The sequence below is a fragment of the Sardina pilchardus genome, chromosome 7 (genome assembly GCF_963854185.1).
Source record: "Sardina pilchardus chromosome 7, fSarPil1.1, whole genome shotgun sequence".
Lineage (NCBI taxonomy): Eukaryota > Metazoa > Chordata > Actinopteri > Clupeiformes > Clupeidae > Sardina > Sardina pilchardus.
Window position 1 is genome coordinate 29,825,147 of NC_085000.1, and position 17,181 is coordinate 29,842,327.

At 43.2% G+C, this 17,181-nt stretch overlaps 1 protein-coding gene across 2 annotated transcripts in view; it reads right to left on the bottom strand.

Moving 5' to 3' along the window:
- Positions 1-16,089, bottom strand: part of ctnnbip1 (catenin, beta interacting protein 1) — a 30,980-nt gene extending 14,891 nt beyond the window's left edge. Inside the window, exons 1-2 of one of the 2 annotated variants that reach the window (XM_062541729.1) lie at positions 15,974-16,089; positions 3,393-3,510 (exon numbers count right to left, since the gene is read on the bottom strand). In XM_062541729.1, coding sequence (XP_062397713.1) covers positions 3,393-3,488 — 96 coding nt within the window. In that variant the 5' untranslated portion in view covers positions 3,489-3,510; positions 15,974-16,089. The remainder of the gene's footprint in view (positions 1-3,392; positions 3,511-15,973) is intronic. The other variant, XM_062541730.1, reaches the window with a different exon arrangement.
- Between the last annotated feature and the right edge of the window lie 1,092 nt (positions 16,090-17,181).

The window sequence follows — 17,181 nt, forward strand, 5'->3', positions numbered from 1 at the left end:
TTTGTTCAGAGCTGAAAATGCAACTGTATTTGACAGCTACGGCAGATGATGGCACAGACAAAAGCAGCTCAGGTTAGTAACAACCACCACAACAACAACATGACAGCTTATTTGTTGAAATAACGTTATGTGAAATTTTAAATACTAAACATGAGCCTGGATGCCAGGCAAACTTAGACCCGCCCACAACATTTGAGGTTGTTCTGTTGTGAAGCAACTATGCCCGAACCAAAACCTTTCAGATCAGAAGAACTCCTGAACGGTTTTGTTCAGAGCTGAAAATGCAACTGTATTTGACAGCTATAGGACAGATGTACAGGTAGGTTGCTAGTGACAAAATATTGGCTTGGCATGGTACAATGTCTATGCACCAAAGCTATGGAACACCCTGCCTCAAACAGGCAAGTTCAGTGAATATCTTCAAAAAGATGTACGAGTGTATATGAGAGCTTTTAGTAAACTAATTTTATGCCCAATTTACAAGATTATTCTGCATTCGACTGCTGCCATTAGAGCTGCAGCCAGCAAGAAGCAGATGGGCTCCCCCTACTAAATCGGGTTCTGCTCAAGGTTTCTTCCGGGAATATGGGAGTTTTTCCCTTGCCACCGTTGCCATACGGCGTGTTTGTAGGGGGTTAAGGGTTGAGGCTGCCAGTTTTCTGGTCGTTGAGTGCCTTAAACGTCTATATATAAATTCATATAATCACAACAAATACGAACAACATACTAAGGCTAACAGATTAGAGTCTGCATCAATGGGGCCTAAGCATTTGTTAGCAAACCATACATACATAAACCGCAAAAACTGTGTCATTATTGTGTTAAATATTCCAAATGTAAAGCGCTTTGAGCTGCATTCTGTGTATGAAAGCTTATAAATAAAGCGTATTACTATTATAATTATGTGTATGAAAGCTTACAAATAAAGCTTATTACTATTTTATTATTATTATTATTATGACATTTAATTACAAAGTGTTTCATCCTGGTTCTCCCTAACATAAAATACTGTTCCTAGAAGGTAGACATTTAGATTTCACAATTGTGTCTGTTGTAAAAGGCATTGACAGCACAACAACAACAAAAAAAACCCACCAGAAAACAATGTTATGGTGGAGAAAAAGGATGGTTTGAGTGTTCTTCCTACAGGATTCATCGCCCGCATCGGTTGAAACGCCCCATAATCACATCCCAATGGAACAGGATCAGACTCTTTAAGTGACATGACGTCAGGCTAACTCAACATGGTTTACTGGATCACACTGCATTAGAACATGCTGCGGAGGACATGTCCCGGAGCCTATTTATCAATGCGGCTCTAGAAAAACAACAGATAGATAGGAGATACAACTATTTTGTCTATGAGCGGTGTGAGGTACAGTGGGTATAGTAAGTATGCACACCCATGCTAAAGTTGACCAAAAAGAGGAATATAAAATCATCTTTTGAGAATTGATTTTGCCTTAATTCAAAAAATGAGTAAAAATCAAACCGCTAAGGACACTAATTTTCTTTGTGATTGAAGAATGTATCGTAAATAGATAAATGTTCTTCCTTAAATACAGGTTGCATAAGTATTTGACCCCCATGTTAAATTCCCATAGGAGCAGGAGGATTTGTCATATGTTTTTATTTTTAAAGGCCAGCTATTTCATGGATCCAGGATATTATGCATCCTGATAAAGTTGCCTTAGCCTTTGGAATTAAAATAGCCCCACATCATCACATACCCTTCACCATAGCTAAAGATTGGCATGGTGCTTTTTCCAGTTAGCCTATTAGCCTGTTTGATGCTCATTGAGCTCAATGCAAATCAAACAGGCTAATAGGCTAACTGGAAAAAGCACCATGCCAACCTCTAGCTATGGTGAAGGGTATGTGATGATGTGGGGCTATTTTAATAGTGTGGGCTCTGGGAGGGGCTGTGTGAGTGGGTGTGTGTTACTATACCTTAAAATATATCTATGAATAACATATGATTGCATACATAACATATGATTGAATGATTTTGAATGTAAAATATATATATTTTTTTAATTTAATAGAAATCTTTGAGTGTGGTGTGTTGTCTTAGGGTGACTCACTGAACTGTGGTCTAGCAATAACGTATACCAAACTCCTCAGAACTTAGAGTCCAATTAGACTGTTCCCACAGCACAGGCTGGTCCCTTGTCGTGCGGGGTTCAGAAAAGTGGTGTGTGCGAAAGTTAACGTGCAAAACAAAGTTATGTGCGCATGCATGTGTCACAGGGTGGAAATTTGTGATGTGTTTTGTGTTTTTGTAGTGTCTTGATGCACAATGATTTTTGCTGTGCTCTTGTTTTTGCCTTTGAGTGCCGTGTCTGCTTTCCACTTGGTTTTGTTCGATGGTCATGGGGTTGGAGTTTCTCCCACGCACACAAGCTTCATTCTGGGTAGCGGACTTTGTTCGTGCGAGTAGTCTTAACGGGCCCAGTTTGGCTAGAGCCACATTGTTCTGTTACCAGTGCACTTGCCCACTGCCTGAGGTTGTTTTTCCTTAAACAGAGCTGTATCAGTGATGCCAGACTGACGAGGTGGGACGTATGACCGGTGGAAAGCATACAGAACGGACGGACGGGCTCGGCGATTGTGTGGACTTCCTGCTTGAGACCATGCGTGAATTGCCATGATAGGCCTGGGACTGCATCTGTGTACGACTGGGACTTTGTGCCTTGGATTATGGTGCTGCTGAATCTTACGAATTTCTCTATGGTTTAAAGGTGCCTGTGGAAGTGATATTTGTATATAATACATTTGACAAAAGAAAAGATATTGTGAGCCTAATGTGTCTTTCTGGGTTCCACTGCCCCCTGCCTATTGAACCTAGGTCCTCTGGACCGGACCCGGGTCCGTTGGGTCCGATAGTTCGGTTGTTTTTGATAGTGTGAACGCAACCGTACAGAATTCGGGTGCGGACCCAGGACCGGACCAGGGTCCGCCTGAAAAGGTGGTCTGGGGTCCGGTTCGCTAGAACCCTGGAGCAGGTTGCTAAGCAAAAGTTCTGAAGAATCTAAAGAATCTTTGCCTTTGTCTTCTTCATTGCACTGCCTTCTGCTGTGTTGCCAAGTGATATTTGTAAACAGAATTCTTGAAGTTCGTGTCTAGAAGCATGGTGCTTATGACGCAAACGGACCCGGGTGCGCAGACAAACATGTAATGTGAACACAGACCAACTACGGTAGAAGTAACCACACTCGGGCCCGGTCCAGTTAAACGGACCTAGTGTGAAAACAACCTTAGTCTATTGCCGTCTGGTCAAGGAGGGCTCCAATTTTCCTTTAACTCTACCCTGTGACACATGCTTGTGTGTGTGTGAACGCATCTGCATGCACATCTGTGTGTGTGTGTGTGTACGTGTATCAGAAACTTACGTTGGATCCCATCTTCTTGAGCATGAGCAGCACCCGCACCTTCTGCTGGATGTACATCTCCTCCGGAGTCTTCCCAGGGGCCTCCTCGCGGTTCATCCCCCCAGCTCCCGCAGCACTGCTGGGACACACACACCAGCAGAGCACAGCTCAGCACAGTACAGTACGGTACAGTACAGTACAGTACAGTACAGTACAGTACAGTACCTCTCTCTCTCTCTCTCTCTCTCTCTCTCTCTCTCTCAAAGCACTGCTATTCGAGTTTTGGTCGTAACACTAGCGTGCTAGCTAACTAAAAGACAAGCAAAACCTTTCGAGCACCAACTAGGAGCTTGCTAACCGATAGTCAGAAATGTAATGCTGCGCAAGGTTTTCTTTCATTTTTGCACTGTGTTCCAGTCTGGGAGATAGAACTTCATGGCGCATAGTCCTGGGAGGCTGGTGGACAGATGTGATGCTGACTGATTGAAGCTAAGGTTACTAACTGAAAGAGAGGGTTCATTGCAATGCACTAAAAAAACAAGAAGTTCTGAACTGCTCTGCCTCGCATTGTTAGCCTGGCAAGCCAAACTGTACATTAAATGGGTGTTTCTAGATTTCTAGGCTATCGTATTGTGCCTAACTGAAAAGTGCTTAATAAAATCTCAAAAAGTGACTAAAAAGTGACTAAGTGTTTATAAACCATCCCAGTTTCCCTACTCTACCAGTAATATTCAACACACCACCACAATATACACACACACACACACACACACACACAATCTAACGTCCTTCATACGGTTTTATCATTTTGTTATGTTCTGACAAAATCACACAAATACAACCAAAACTAACATACAAAACAGTGAGCGAAACAGTATGTGCATGGCAGACCGACATCTCCCAGTTACAACAAAACAAATATCAACATCCCGTCAGCAGGCTATTGAAGACAAGCCCATTACTGTAAGACATCCCGTTTTTATGGAAAGCCTGAACCTGCTGGCAGCCCACAAACCCAAACCAATGCAAACATGGCCCTGTAATGACTCCCCTGACCTCGCCTGGATCCACATCCTCCAGTTAGCCTAATTACCAGTTGGGATATGTGACCGCCAAACATTTCTGGGCCTTCAGGCTTTTTTTTTTTTTAATCCACCCGATGTCAAAATGAATCTCCACCAAATACACCAAAAGCTTTTAGACATATCTTTTAGGCTTTGGGGGATTCTTGTTTGGGCTTTGAGCTGCAGTACATGCGACGATAGCGCAAAGACAGATGCTGTCCTCGTTACCGAAATCTGGGAGCTTAAAGGCAGTAGGGGCAGCAGTGAGAATATCATTTCAGTCTTGTTCAGTAGCTTACAACACACCCACCGCAACTGCGCACAGATAACCGGATTAATGAATTAAGTGTTTATACACAAACAAAACAACACAAGTCAGATGTAGGCCATAGGTTACCATCTCTCATGCAAGCACAAACAGGTACACACACACACACACACATACATACACACACACACACACACACACACACACACAAAGAAAGACCAGACACCGATGGGGGCAGGGCACAGCCCAATTGTGATGGAAGTGGCGACGTGCTTGAAGTGGCTATGCAGGTTGGCACAGCAATAGAAATGGCCCTCATCAATATTTCATGGGAGTTTTCACAGAGCGACTCACCCTGCCCTGCCCTGCCCTGCTCTGCTGTGCTCTGCACCGCAGCCCTGCACCCTTCCACCCCCACCCCCCCCCCCCCCCCCTCACTCAACATCCACCCTTCTCGCTAATGACCTATTTTCACAGTCAGACTCTGCACGGCCTTCAAAAGAATAAGAAGGGGAAAAAAGATTGGGGAGAAGAAGATAGGGGAGACAGAGGAGAAGGAGGAGGAAAGGAAGATACGAGGAGGATCATGAGGAGGATCATGGGGATGAAGTGGAGGAAGCGTGGAGGAGGCTGTGCGGACAGAATGAGGGAGGGGAGACGGAGTGAGAGTGAGTGAGTGAGTAGGAGAGTGAGAGAGAGAGAGAGAGAGAGAGAGAGAGAGAGAGAGAGAGAAATGTGTTCTTTGCTGACTCCAAAGAGATGCACGACAGCATGTGTTATTTTCAGCTCTCGTCATGGGTTTGGAGGGGGGAACTCCACATCAGTGGAAAATACAATGGAACCCAAGCAGATTTTCCAGTTGGAGACCAATAGTATTGTTACATGGAAGTGTAGCTAGCAAGAGATGTGCTGCTTCTATAGAGGGAAAATAAAGAAGACAGCAGGACACACACACACACACACACACACACACACACACACACACACACACACACACTTTTATTTCTCAATCTGTCACAGAGAATCCCCCAGGAGACACCCCAACTCTAATACCTCTAGCCCTCTTTATCTGTGGAAAGGGCTTGTAATGTATGTTGACAGCCTGTTTGATGTTAGGCTTACAGTGAGGAGAAAATGTATTTGATACCATGCTAAAGTTGCCTAAAAAGAGGAATATAAAATCGTCATTTGACAATTGATCTTAATGTCTTAATTCAAAAATTGAGTAAAAATAAAACCGCTAAGTACGCCAATTTTCTTTGTGATGGAAGAATGTTTCGTAAATAAATAAATGTTCTTCCTAAATGCTAGGGGGAAGTAAGTATTTGACCCCCAATGTAACCCTATGGGAATTCAACACATAGGGTTAACATAGGGGCGGGCAGATTTTTATTTTTTAAGGCCAGCTATTTTATGGATTCAGGATATTATGCATCCTGATAAAGTTCCCTTGGCCGTTGGAATTAAGATAGCCCCACATCATTACATACCCTTTACCATAGCTAGAGATTGGCATGGTGCTTTTTCCAGTAGGCCTATTAGCCTGTTTGATGCTCATTGAGCTCAATGCAAATCAAACAGGCTAATAGGCCTACTGGAAAAAGCACCATGCCAATCTCTAGCTATGGTGAAGGGTATGTGATGATGTGGGGCTATTTTAATTTCAAAGGCCAAGGGAAATTTATCGGGATGCATAATATCCTAGATCCATGAAATAGCTGGCCTTTAAAAATAAAAATCTGCCTGCCCCTATGTTAACCCTATGTGTTAAATTCCCATAGGGTTACATAGGGGGTCAAATACTTCCTTCCCCTAGCATTTAAGGAAAACATTTATCTATTTACGATACATTCTTCAATCACAAAGAAAATTGGTGTCCTTGGCGGTTTGATTTGTACTAATTTTTTGAGTTAAGGCATTAAGATCAATTGTCAAATGATGATTTTATATTCCTGTTTTAGCAGGGTATCAAATACATGTGCTCCTCACTGTATATTTAATTGAAAAGCTGGCTCAGAGCCCCCCAAAAGCCCACCCTCCTTCCAAACGCCTGCTTTCGACCCCCATCACCACGACAAGCCTCACAAAGATGCTCACGCATGTCTGCACTGGCCTATCTCAGCATCGCGACCATAGCGACCACCTCAATCCGATGGGGCCCAGGTGATGCTTCACAATTGACATAAGCACAGGTTCATGCTCATCCTTTAAACTCTACTGCCACCACTTCAGGAGTGGCAGTGCAGCTGATGGGCACTTCCTTTGTGATGGTTCCAACACATAGCCTGTGTCTCAAACCACATACTTCTGTCAGTACACTGCTAGTGTACACTGAGCACTTACTTGCATTGTTCACATTTTTCAATGGTTAGTACGGTCCCAATATCTGCACTAAACTTAAAGTAAGTATTTGAAGTGTGTAAGTAGGTGGTTTGAGTCAAAGCCATAGTGCGTTGTGTCTACAGGCTTCAAATGAGTATTTTCATTGTCCATTCATCGGTCAGTTGTTTTCTCAATTAATTGACTAGTTATTTGGCTTTTTGGTATAATGTTATTACATTTAATATCGGAAAATGGTGAACACATCTATATCAGTGTTTCCACAAGTGCAGGATGGCGTCCTCAAATGTTAATGCTGATACACTGCACATATTTATATTTAATTTATATGAATGTAAACCTTATGTAAACCAACTGTATACTACTGTCTACACTGCACTATACGTCTTGTCCTGTCTATGCACCACCTGTCTATACTTTGTATATCACATTGCACTTTTCTGCTTTTTTGCACTTCTGGGTTAGAGGCAAACTGCATTTTGTTGTCTTTGTACTTGTACTCTGCACAATGACAATACAGTTTAATCTAATCTCATCTAATATTAAGGTAACTAGCCTAACCATCACTGAGGAGTAAATAAGAAAATCGAAACAGATATTTATTTCCCATAAAAACGATTGATCAATTGAATTCTCCCTGATAGTTGCAGCTCTGAATATCACACACTATACAATAGCTACTAGTTCAAGCATAATTATCTATGGTCTCTGTTAACAGCCATTCTAACAAGTCAAGAAGCTCAGTCTCAAAAGGACCTTGTCTTGTCTTGTCTTTCAGATAAGGGCAGACAAAAAAGGAAACCAAAAAAACAGGCTATATACAGTACCCTCCAGAATTATTGGCACCCTTGGTAAAAGTTGACTAAAAATAGGTATAAAAAATAATCTTTAGGTGATTTATTGTACTCCCACAATGAAAACAATGAGGAAAAATATACCCTGCAAGGCAAGCAAATTTATTCTGAGAAAAAGGAAGATCTCATAAAGAAATAAATATTTTTAACAAAAACAGCTTGCTCACAATGATTGGCACCCCTGAAACATATTATGTACAACATTTAACAGGAGCATTTTCCTATGTAAATGCAACGTTTTAAAGTAAATCAGAGTGTCTGTGAACTTTCAGAAGTAGTTCATGACGTTCTTTTTCACTATGGTATGAAAATGAAGTCACTCAGAGGCTAAATCCTCTAGTCATTTTTCAACATTGGAGAGACAAGAGAATACACTAAATTGAAATAAAAAGAAATTGTGTTGACATTTGTAAGTAAGAGAATGTCTATGGAAACTAGGTATTTTGTTGAAAATGCCTATATTTCCAGTTAAAATGATGACTAAAAGGTTCTAATCATCTGGAAATGTGGCAAACATGCTTGGGCAAAGACCCATGGCTATTTTGCTCCCACGCACAGTATGGAGGATGGTATGATAGGCAAAAAAATCCATAAGAACCACTGTTGAGAGTTACAGACAAAGCTATCATCTTGGGGTCACCAAGTCCCCCCCAAAAATCTTCAAAAGTGACCTCACTGCTAATAGATTATTTAAACAGCATGTCAGATTAAAGCCAGTAGAGTCATTTAATGAACAATGTAAATGGCAGGAGTTACTGAATGGTACCATGACATGTCTGGGAGTGTGGTCTATTGTCAGATGAAAATAAAATTATGCTCTTTTGCTAAAAACACTTAAGGTGTCTTTGGCGTACATAGAAGAATGACTATACTAAAAAGAACCCCATGCCTAATCAGAATTATGGTGGAGGGGCTGTGCTATTGTGGTGCTGTTTTAATTCCCAAAGGCCTTGGGAACCTAATTAAGGTGCATGGCATCATGAACACCAAGAAAAACCTGAACATTTTCAAAGGAAATCAAACAATCTCTGCCAAGGCCCTACAAGTTGGTCATGATTGGATCATTCATCAGGTCAATGAACCAAAACAAATGCACAGATCAAAACAAATATGGTTTACTGAACACAAAATCAAGCTTCAGACATTGCCATAGCAGTCCCCTGATCTAAACTCCATAGAAAAACAGTGGGATGAGTCAACGAGAAGAATGCACAAGTGTGGACCTAGCAATCTGGACGATCTGGGGAGGTTTTGTAAAGATGAATGGTCTTAAATCCCTTACTCTGTATTCTCAATCTTTATGGGGTGTCAGAGAAGAATATTACATGCTTTTTTATTGACAAAGGGAGGTTTAAGAAGGTATTACAAGTAGGGGTGCCGATAATTGTGAGTGACGTGTTTTTATTAAAAACATTTATTTCTTTATGAGATTTTCCTTTTTCTCAGAATACATTTGCTTCCCTTGCAGGGTGTATTTTTCCTCATTGTTTTCATTGTGGGAGTACAATAAATCACCTAAATATTATTTTTTAGACCTATTTTTAGTCAACTTTTACCAAGGGTGCCAATAATTCTGGAGGGTACTGTATGTGCTTGGGGTGATGACTATTCAAAGCGAACAGGAAGAAAGGGGACATGAAAGACAGAGAAACTGAGTGGGGGGCTGTCTGTGTGTGTATTTGTGCATGTGTGTGTATTTGTGCATGCACGTGTGTGTGTGTGTCACCAAGCACACCTCGGGGGGAGGCAGCTCTTGAGAGGGAAGCGACAGAGAGGGCTCGTTTGATCACGTCTGCGCTCTCTGGCTTCTGACGGGCGAGAGGGCAGACTAGAATTGCAGCAGCTGATGACTGCGCGGATTGGCGAAGGTGAAAACAACGGTGGAGGCAGGGAGCTTTCAAACAGCGAGAGTACACACACACACACACACACACTCACTCATGTGCATACAATGCATACAAACACACAAACTGGCCTCATACAATAACACAGACTAAGCACTACTGTCAGGCATCATGACTGCCATCAAAATCAGTAAAAGTGTGGCTTCAGAGAGCAAAAGTCCTGCCAAATTTTTGTTCAGCCATTCACTTCTGAACTGATTCTACTAATTAGTGAAATCACCTGTGTTAAGCGCACAGGTAGAAACAATACATGGCAGGACTTTTGCTTTCTGAAGCCGGACTTTCACATCTCTGAAAATCATTAGCGAGAAGTTTACAAAGGCGCTGTGAGTGTCGTCTCCTGCCAGTGGTAGCACAGACTCCGAGTCATGTCACTGAGGACATGAAAGAGGACGGGCCTAATCAATGTGACCGAGGCGTCATCTATTTTTAATGAGCGCGCGAGGCATCACTCCCGTCTTTAATTCAAAGCCCTCGCGCCCTCTCGTCGAGTGTTATCTGTGACATCTGCTTAAAATGCTAAAAGCGAGTGCTAACTGCACCCGCTCTTCGCGCAGGGGCCGGGGCCAGTGTGCCGGAGGGCCCCTCAGGTCCTTTCATCCAGACAGGTCCTCTCCTCAGGCGGACAAACTGCAGCTGACGCCCGCTGGCAGGGACAGGGGAAAATTGGTCGGAGATACGGACAGTCTACTCGGTTCGAAGAGGTAGCTAAAATGGCTCAAAACAACATGTTCTCGCCTCTTTTTCTTTTTTGTTCTCCATCCTCAGAATTCCTTTTGAAGCTCTAAAATGAGCCACTTTTAGAGCCTCACTGGCTACAGCTTCACATTGGGTTTTTGATGTTTCACTTTTTCCCCCCAATCTTGTCGAGGCCTATATCAGGCAGATTTCTTCCTCCCTTTTAACTCAGATGCACATATTTATTTATTTATTTGTACCTCACCCATACCCTACTTCAGCTCAGAGAAAATTCATCTGTAGAAGGTGATGTGCTTGTTTCTGGAAAATTCCACAGGGAAATGCTTCTGTGGATGAGGAGCACAATGCAAATGGGGAGAAAAGAAGAGAGGGGAAAAAAGAACAAACACACACAAACACACACAAACACAAACTCACACACACACACACACAGATGTCAAACAGTTGTCAAGACATGTCTCCAACCCGTTTTACAAACGAACTGGGGATGATTTCACCATGCAGTTGAAGTGCAACTGATGCCAGACTGGTAAACATTAAAGATCTCTCTCTCGCTTGCTCTCTCTCTCCACCCCATCTCTCTCGTCTCCTGAGACAAGAGCAGACGTCTGCAGAGAGGAGGAGGAGGAGTGCAATGCAGATGGGTGTGCGTGACTAGCTTGTTAGGATCATACAGAAGAATAGGGTGAGGCCCTAGCAATCTAGGACACAGAGTGTTAGCATCCCCCTCTCATTGCTTTACAGTCAGACTGAGAAAGGTGTAGGTTAGACGGAAACAATCAATCACACGCTCACACAACGACTGTTGGGTGCTGTTGAAGCATCTCCAAACTGTCTACTGCAAGGCAGTCTTCCTCTTCCAGCTTGATTTATCTGGGCTGAGTCAGTTGGCAACATTATGATGCAGCTGCTATGCAATACAGTATGATAACACTATGTAGAAAATGGCACATGTTTGGCACATCACCATACGTTTCAATAACGTGGCTTATCACCATGGAACTGATCGCCTCCACTGCACAACAGTCCGACAACATGAAGACCACCTGCCACCCAAAATGCAAAGGCTGTCAGAAGATCAGGATTCAAATTGCTCTCAGCCAACCGGACTGTCAGTAGATTCAAACCCTGATTATTGCCATCTCGTCCCTCTCCGTAGAGTTTAGTTCAGGAGAGTTAACAACTAACTTGCATTTGTAGCGCTTCCACCAACACCAATGTGTAGCACCCACCTGGGCGATGGACGGTAGCCAGCATGCGCCAATAAAGGCTCACAACGCAGCAGCCACAGTTAGAGAGAGAGAGAGGTAATCAGCAAAGATCCTCCACGTACAGCCTGACCAGTCCCTGAGAGGGGTCTGTGCTTGGCCAGTAAATCTCAGCTTACCCTGGCTTAATGTCACACTGAACTGAAGCAAACCCCATGCCCTGGCAGCCTCCGACTGCTTTTAGTTGGAAAGGGTCTGTACTGTCTTCCGAGGGTCGTGACATTTCACAGTGACACTAATATGTTTCTTGGCTACACACACAATGTGTGTTGTGGCTTGATACGGATCCATTTGTCATGGAGAATGGGCCAACTGGCACAGCGTTAACTAAACCGACTGAACTCGCACAAATCACACCATACAGCAGGACAGCAGCCACACAGTCAACAGTGATTACACTAGCCATGTCACAGTCATGAGATACTACCATAACGCACTGCCGAATATTGTGTGACACAAAATAAACACTTTAGTTCAGGCAGCGTCTCCCTCAGGTGCCGTTTGTTTAAGGTACATTTCAAAATGCAAATAATAATGTGAGTAAAAAGTGCTATGATTTTTTTTCTGATGTCTCAGCTCTACTCAATGACAATAACAGAGAAGGTATGAAACACAAAATGGACTCTTGCATGAAATGCTGCAAAACAGAGAGCCTGCATTAATATTCTATTTTAAGACAACAGGCTAGTGACTGCGTGACAAGGATGGGGAAAAAGAATAGCAAGATAATGTGAAAAAAAAGAGTACCATCAAGCAAGAGACAGAGCTAAAGAGTAAGCAAACAAGAGATTGAATGAATGACTGACAAAGAGAGTGAAAGAGAGAGAGAGAGAGAGAGAGAGAGAGAGAGAGAGAGAGAGTGAGAGAGAGTGTGAGAGAGAGAGATTCTGTGGTGAATGTTTTGACATGGCCTGCTCCCCTTACACCAGCTCTGGCTTTGGGAACGCAGCAAATGCCTGCTGCGAGAGATTACCCCTAGAAACGCGATAGGCCCTTGCATGTGACGGGGGTCAGGGAGGTCACAGGCCACCATCCCTGCCTTCCAGCAGCAGCTGGGAGAAACACAACTCACTCTGTGCGCACTTAACCCAATCCATCACACCATTTCCTCAGCACACAGGCCCAGCGAGGGAACAAGACGTCCACTAAACTCAGCTAGCGAATGCCTCGAATGTCCTCAAGAGTCGTCAAGAAAATCTCCATCTCACAGAGTCAATGAGCCGGCACAGCCGGACGAGAATAGCCAAGATCCCTGGAGATCTACCATGCTCAGCCTCCTTCCAAACATTACTATGGCATCCGTGAGTCCATTTAGCCACCTTCAGTCTTCCCATTCCCACTTCCCAGCCAAGATGAATGGATGGAGGCTTGAACTGCAGTTGCTGACGGCCCAAACCAAATAGGAAGTGGGTCAGCTGGTCAGAAGAGGGCTCTCCTCCAGACGCCACAACCAGCTGAGGGTACATCGCAGAGGTATAAAGGCCAACGGACACTGGCGCCATCGCTGCCATGTAAATCACAATTCAGGTCCATTTTGTCAGCGCCGCTGCTTAAAATCCATTTTTTATATCCAGGGTTTGCCAGTTGAAAATGTCAGTGCTGATGTGCGCGGCAAATGACGGGACACTCACGTCGGCTTCGGTGCGCAAAGCTCTTTAAAGTCCGGCTTTAAGCAACAGTTCTGCCATGTATTGGTATTGGTTCTACCTGTGCATTTAACATAGGTGATATACCTGGCTTGGTAGTTGTGCTAATTAGAATCTGCTGATTAACTAGTGAATGGTTGGAACAAATATGTGTCAGGACTTTTACATTATTCACGACTACTAACTAATGCATGGGTAACAACAGATTAACATTTCTGAGTGGAACTATATAGCACTACTTCTCTTCAGTGTACTATTTGGAGACTTGTAACAGAGTGTATTTTATAGCACTTCAGAATGGGCAATTAGGTCTAACCAAGAAAAATCTACTGACTAGAAGAAGACCCTCTACCAGTGATCACATTACATTATCCACCTGGCAGATGCTCATACACAATACGACATGAAACATTACAGTAGCTTGTGCACACAGGCTAATATGTCTGGCTTTGAACCCAAGGCCAAGGGGTGGTGGCACATGATCTGCAAGTTGATATGTTGGACCAATGCAGATGCAAAGATTGCTGGGGTTCTGAAACAAAAGATTTCTTCAAGGATGACCAAATACAATCACCAGGCTATTTTACTGCTGGGCCTGCGACTGGTACATGCAAACAGCACATGACATAACTGACCACACGTCCACCAGCAGGCAGCGATGAGCTACAGTTGTGCGATGCTGCCGAGCTCCCTTTATTTTTATAGCACAGTTACCATTCCACATTTACAGTTGCTACACAATGGCCGCCCTATCTACGGACAATGGCGATGAACTGGCTCGTGAACTTATGATTGATAAGTAGGTCAATGTCTTGTTAACGCCATGCGAGGCATGAACTCACAGGCAACTCCCAACTGCACACTCACAAGACCCATGAGTCCGCCTGTGCGTCACGGCGGCCAGGTTACAGGGACCCCATTGTGGTTTGTGGTAGCACCAGTATGTTGGGCTGAAAGCCTTTTCTGCACATGTGTTGGACAAGACTACTACTGGCTGGCATAACTCTAGACCTACTAAACAATGCTACACACATATCCTTTCTACTCACTATGGTAAAGGGTTTTAAATCAGGAGGTATTCAAAGCATTACTGTAACATCCTTCAGTCACATTCTCACAAGACATAGTAAATGCGTTGTCTAAACTCAGGACAAGGAGAGGCACTGATTGTCTTGTTGCACTGCACAAATGAGCATGGGGGGGTATTTTGTGTCAAACATACAGTATGTGTGAGACAGGCACACATGAAATCAAGCCAAGGTCAACTGGTCCAACCCATGGTTTGCATTCTGGAGGGGCACAGGGAATTCTCATTGCGTGGGACGTGCCCCCTGTCATGGCACAGATGGGAAGGGAAGGTGGAGGAGATGGAGCCGGTCAGACGCTAATCTATTCCAACATGAAGCAGTGGCTCAGGGGAATGTGCAGACAGCGGGAGATAAACCGTGTGGTTCATTTGAAAGTTCACAAGTAGCCAGGAGAGGAGCGGGCCAACCCAGACACCCACATCACACTTGGAGTGCCTGCTACAGGCAGCATGCCAGAATCCACGGCTGAATGCGATTCGTTAGCGGACCATTGGAGGAATCAAGCATCTTGTGGGCACAATGAATGCATGGGTGTGGAGCGCCCAAAATAGAATTCGTCCGAAACCAACAGTAGGTGCAAAGTGATGGGGTGTAGCAAGACGCATTGCCGTTGGCTCGTGCCAACAAGTAGTGAAGTTCTATAATTTCAGCTGCGCGCACTGAACCACACTCAAAATATGACAATACTTGCCCTGAAAGACAACAACTACAGCTTACACAGGAGGCTGGCTTGCTAAGAACCATGTTCTTGAACGTTATGGTGCTGGTCGCGTAGTCGCTGAGTATGAAATCAACATAAGGCTTTCATGCGATCCACTAACATTCAATCATAAAATGAGCATAGTCTGCACACACATCTGTATGCAAACAAAAAGCTAGCAATAGCTATAACAATCACTAAACAATCACACGTGAAAATACGGTCCTAATAAGCTCCACACCCCAAGAGTCTCCGAAGTACAGCCTAGTTACTGATGAACAGTCGAAATAATGAAAGTTTTACTTTACACAGAACTTAAACGTTTCTGTACTGCTACCTAGCAAGCTAGCTAACTGGCTAGTTAGCCGAAACGCCGCTTCCTGTCTTCTACAACTAGCCAGCAGCTTAAACGTTATTCCAGCGAACTCATGGATACGGGTAACGTTAGGGTCTATATGCACAGAAATGCGACTGACAACACTCCAAATTCACATTAGCACGTATATTATGTCTACTAACGTCTTAACGGTCTGTATTGGTATCGGACAATCGAGTAGGTTTGTTTCTCAATCACTGCAAGTGTGCATTAGCTGGGAAGCTCTAACAAAGCCTGAATGAAGTTCCTATGAGAGGGTAGTTCCATCCAGGTAGCGAAGCCCGAGCGCAAATACTCGGTGTAATGTTAGGTTAGCTAACGAACTACTACAAGACCTACGATGGTTTCATTATAAGTATTGTAACTGGAATTTCTTTAGACTAATTATGGCTTACCTCTCCTGGTCCAGCTTTCTGTCGTTTGGATTTTATTTGAATGGTGTGTTGTTTCTAAGGAGGCGTCCTGTTCCGGGGTCACATCCCGACAGTCTCCATCTCCAAGTACGCCTGGCTGCAGTGTGCAGATCGGGGCCGGGCTCAATGTGGGGCGGAGCTCTACGTTGTGCTCAGCCCACGTTGATCATGTCCCTTCCTGGCTGTCTGTCATCAATGTTTACCTGTTACCATGCTGTATACAGAGCTTATATTTCTCAACACAATCTCAAGGACATTTTCAAGGAAGACCTTGATACCTTTCCCCCCCTCTTTTTTCTTATACGGTCCTGCCTTTGTCAAAATGCAATATGCACCCCTCTTTATAGGCCTAACCAATTGTAATTTTGTCAACAATAAAAAAGAAAAATAATTTAAAAAGTAGGCCTAGTTTGAGGACTTCCTTGAACATTTCCTTGAGATTGTGTTGAGAAATATTAAGCTCAGCATACAGCAAGTAATGAGACATTCGTCACAGAGCGCAAAGTCATAGAAGAACAGTTCTTTGTGCCTTAGTAGGCCTATTATTGGAAAGTCTTAGAGTCCATATAATTGTTGATCAAGAAGGTAGGGAAATAAGGATACCATCACTGAACTTGCATTTATATGAAACTGCAAGCAAGAATAAAAGAGTATTTACCTTCATATTCTTATTCATAATCAAACATAGGCCTACCAAAGAATATGTCCTTAAAACATAAAGTGGATATGAATCTCTGAACATTAGTCCAAAATAAGCTGTATGAGGACAGTTCCAAAATAGCACATACTCTCCAAATATTGCAGAAAGAACACACTTAAAATTATTGTGTTGAAAACAACACATCTCTGTGTCCAAATAGGGACAAGCTTGTGTTATTTCCAATGCATTGCTTTTGTTATTCATGTGTTGTTTTTTGTGTGTGTTTTTTTTTTAAAGTGTCCTGATAGCTCCAACACATTAATTTTCAAGAGTTCAGGTTGTCTCAATATCTTGATTGTATCTCTAAGAAATTGTCTTTCAGCGTAGAATTTGTGAATTAGTTTAAATAAAACGTATTAATGACAATGTTTCTATTTCACATTTTCTCGACTCAGTGAAATTGTTCATGGGAAATATCACCATTTGTTTTTGTCTCAAGAAAATATATATATAATATAATATTTTGCCTGCTCAACACTCTGCTTTCTTT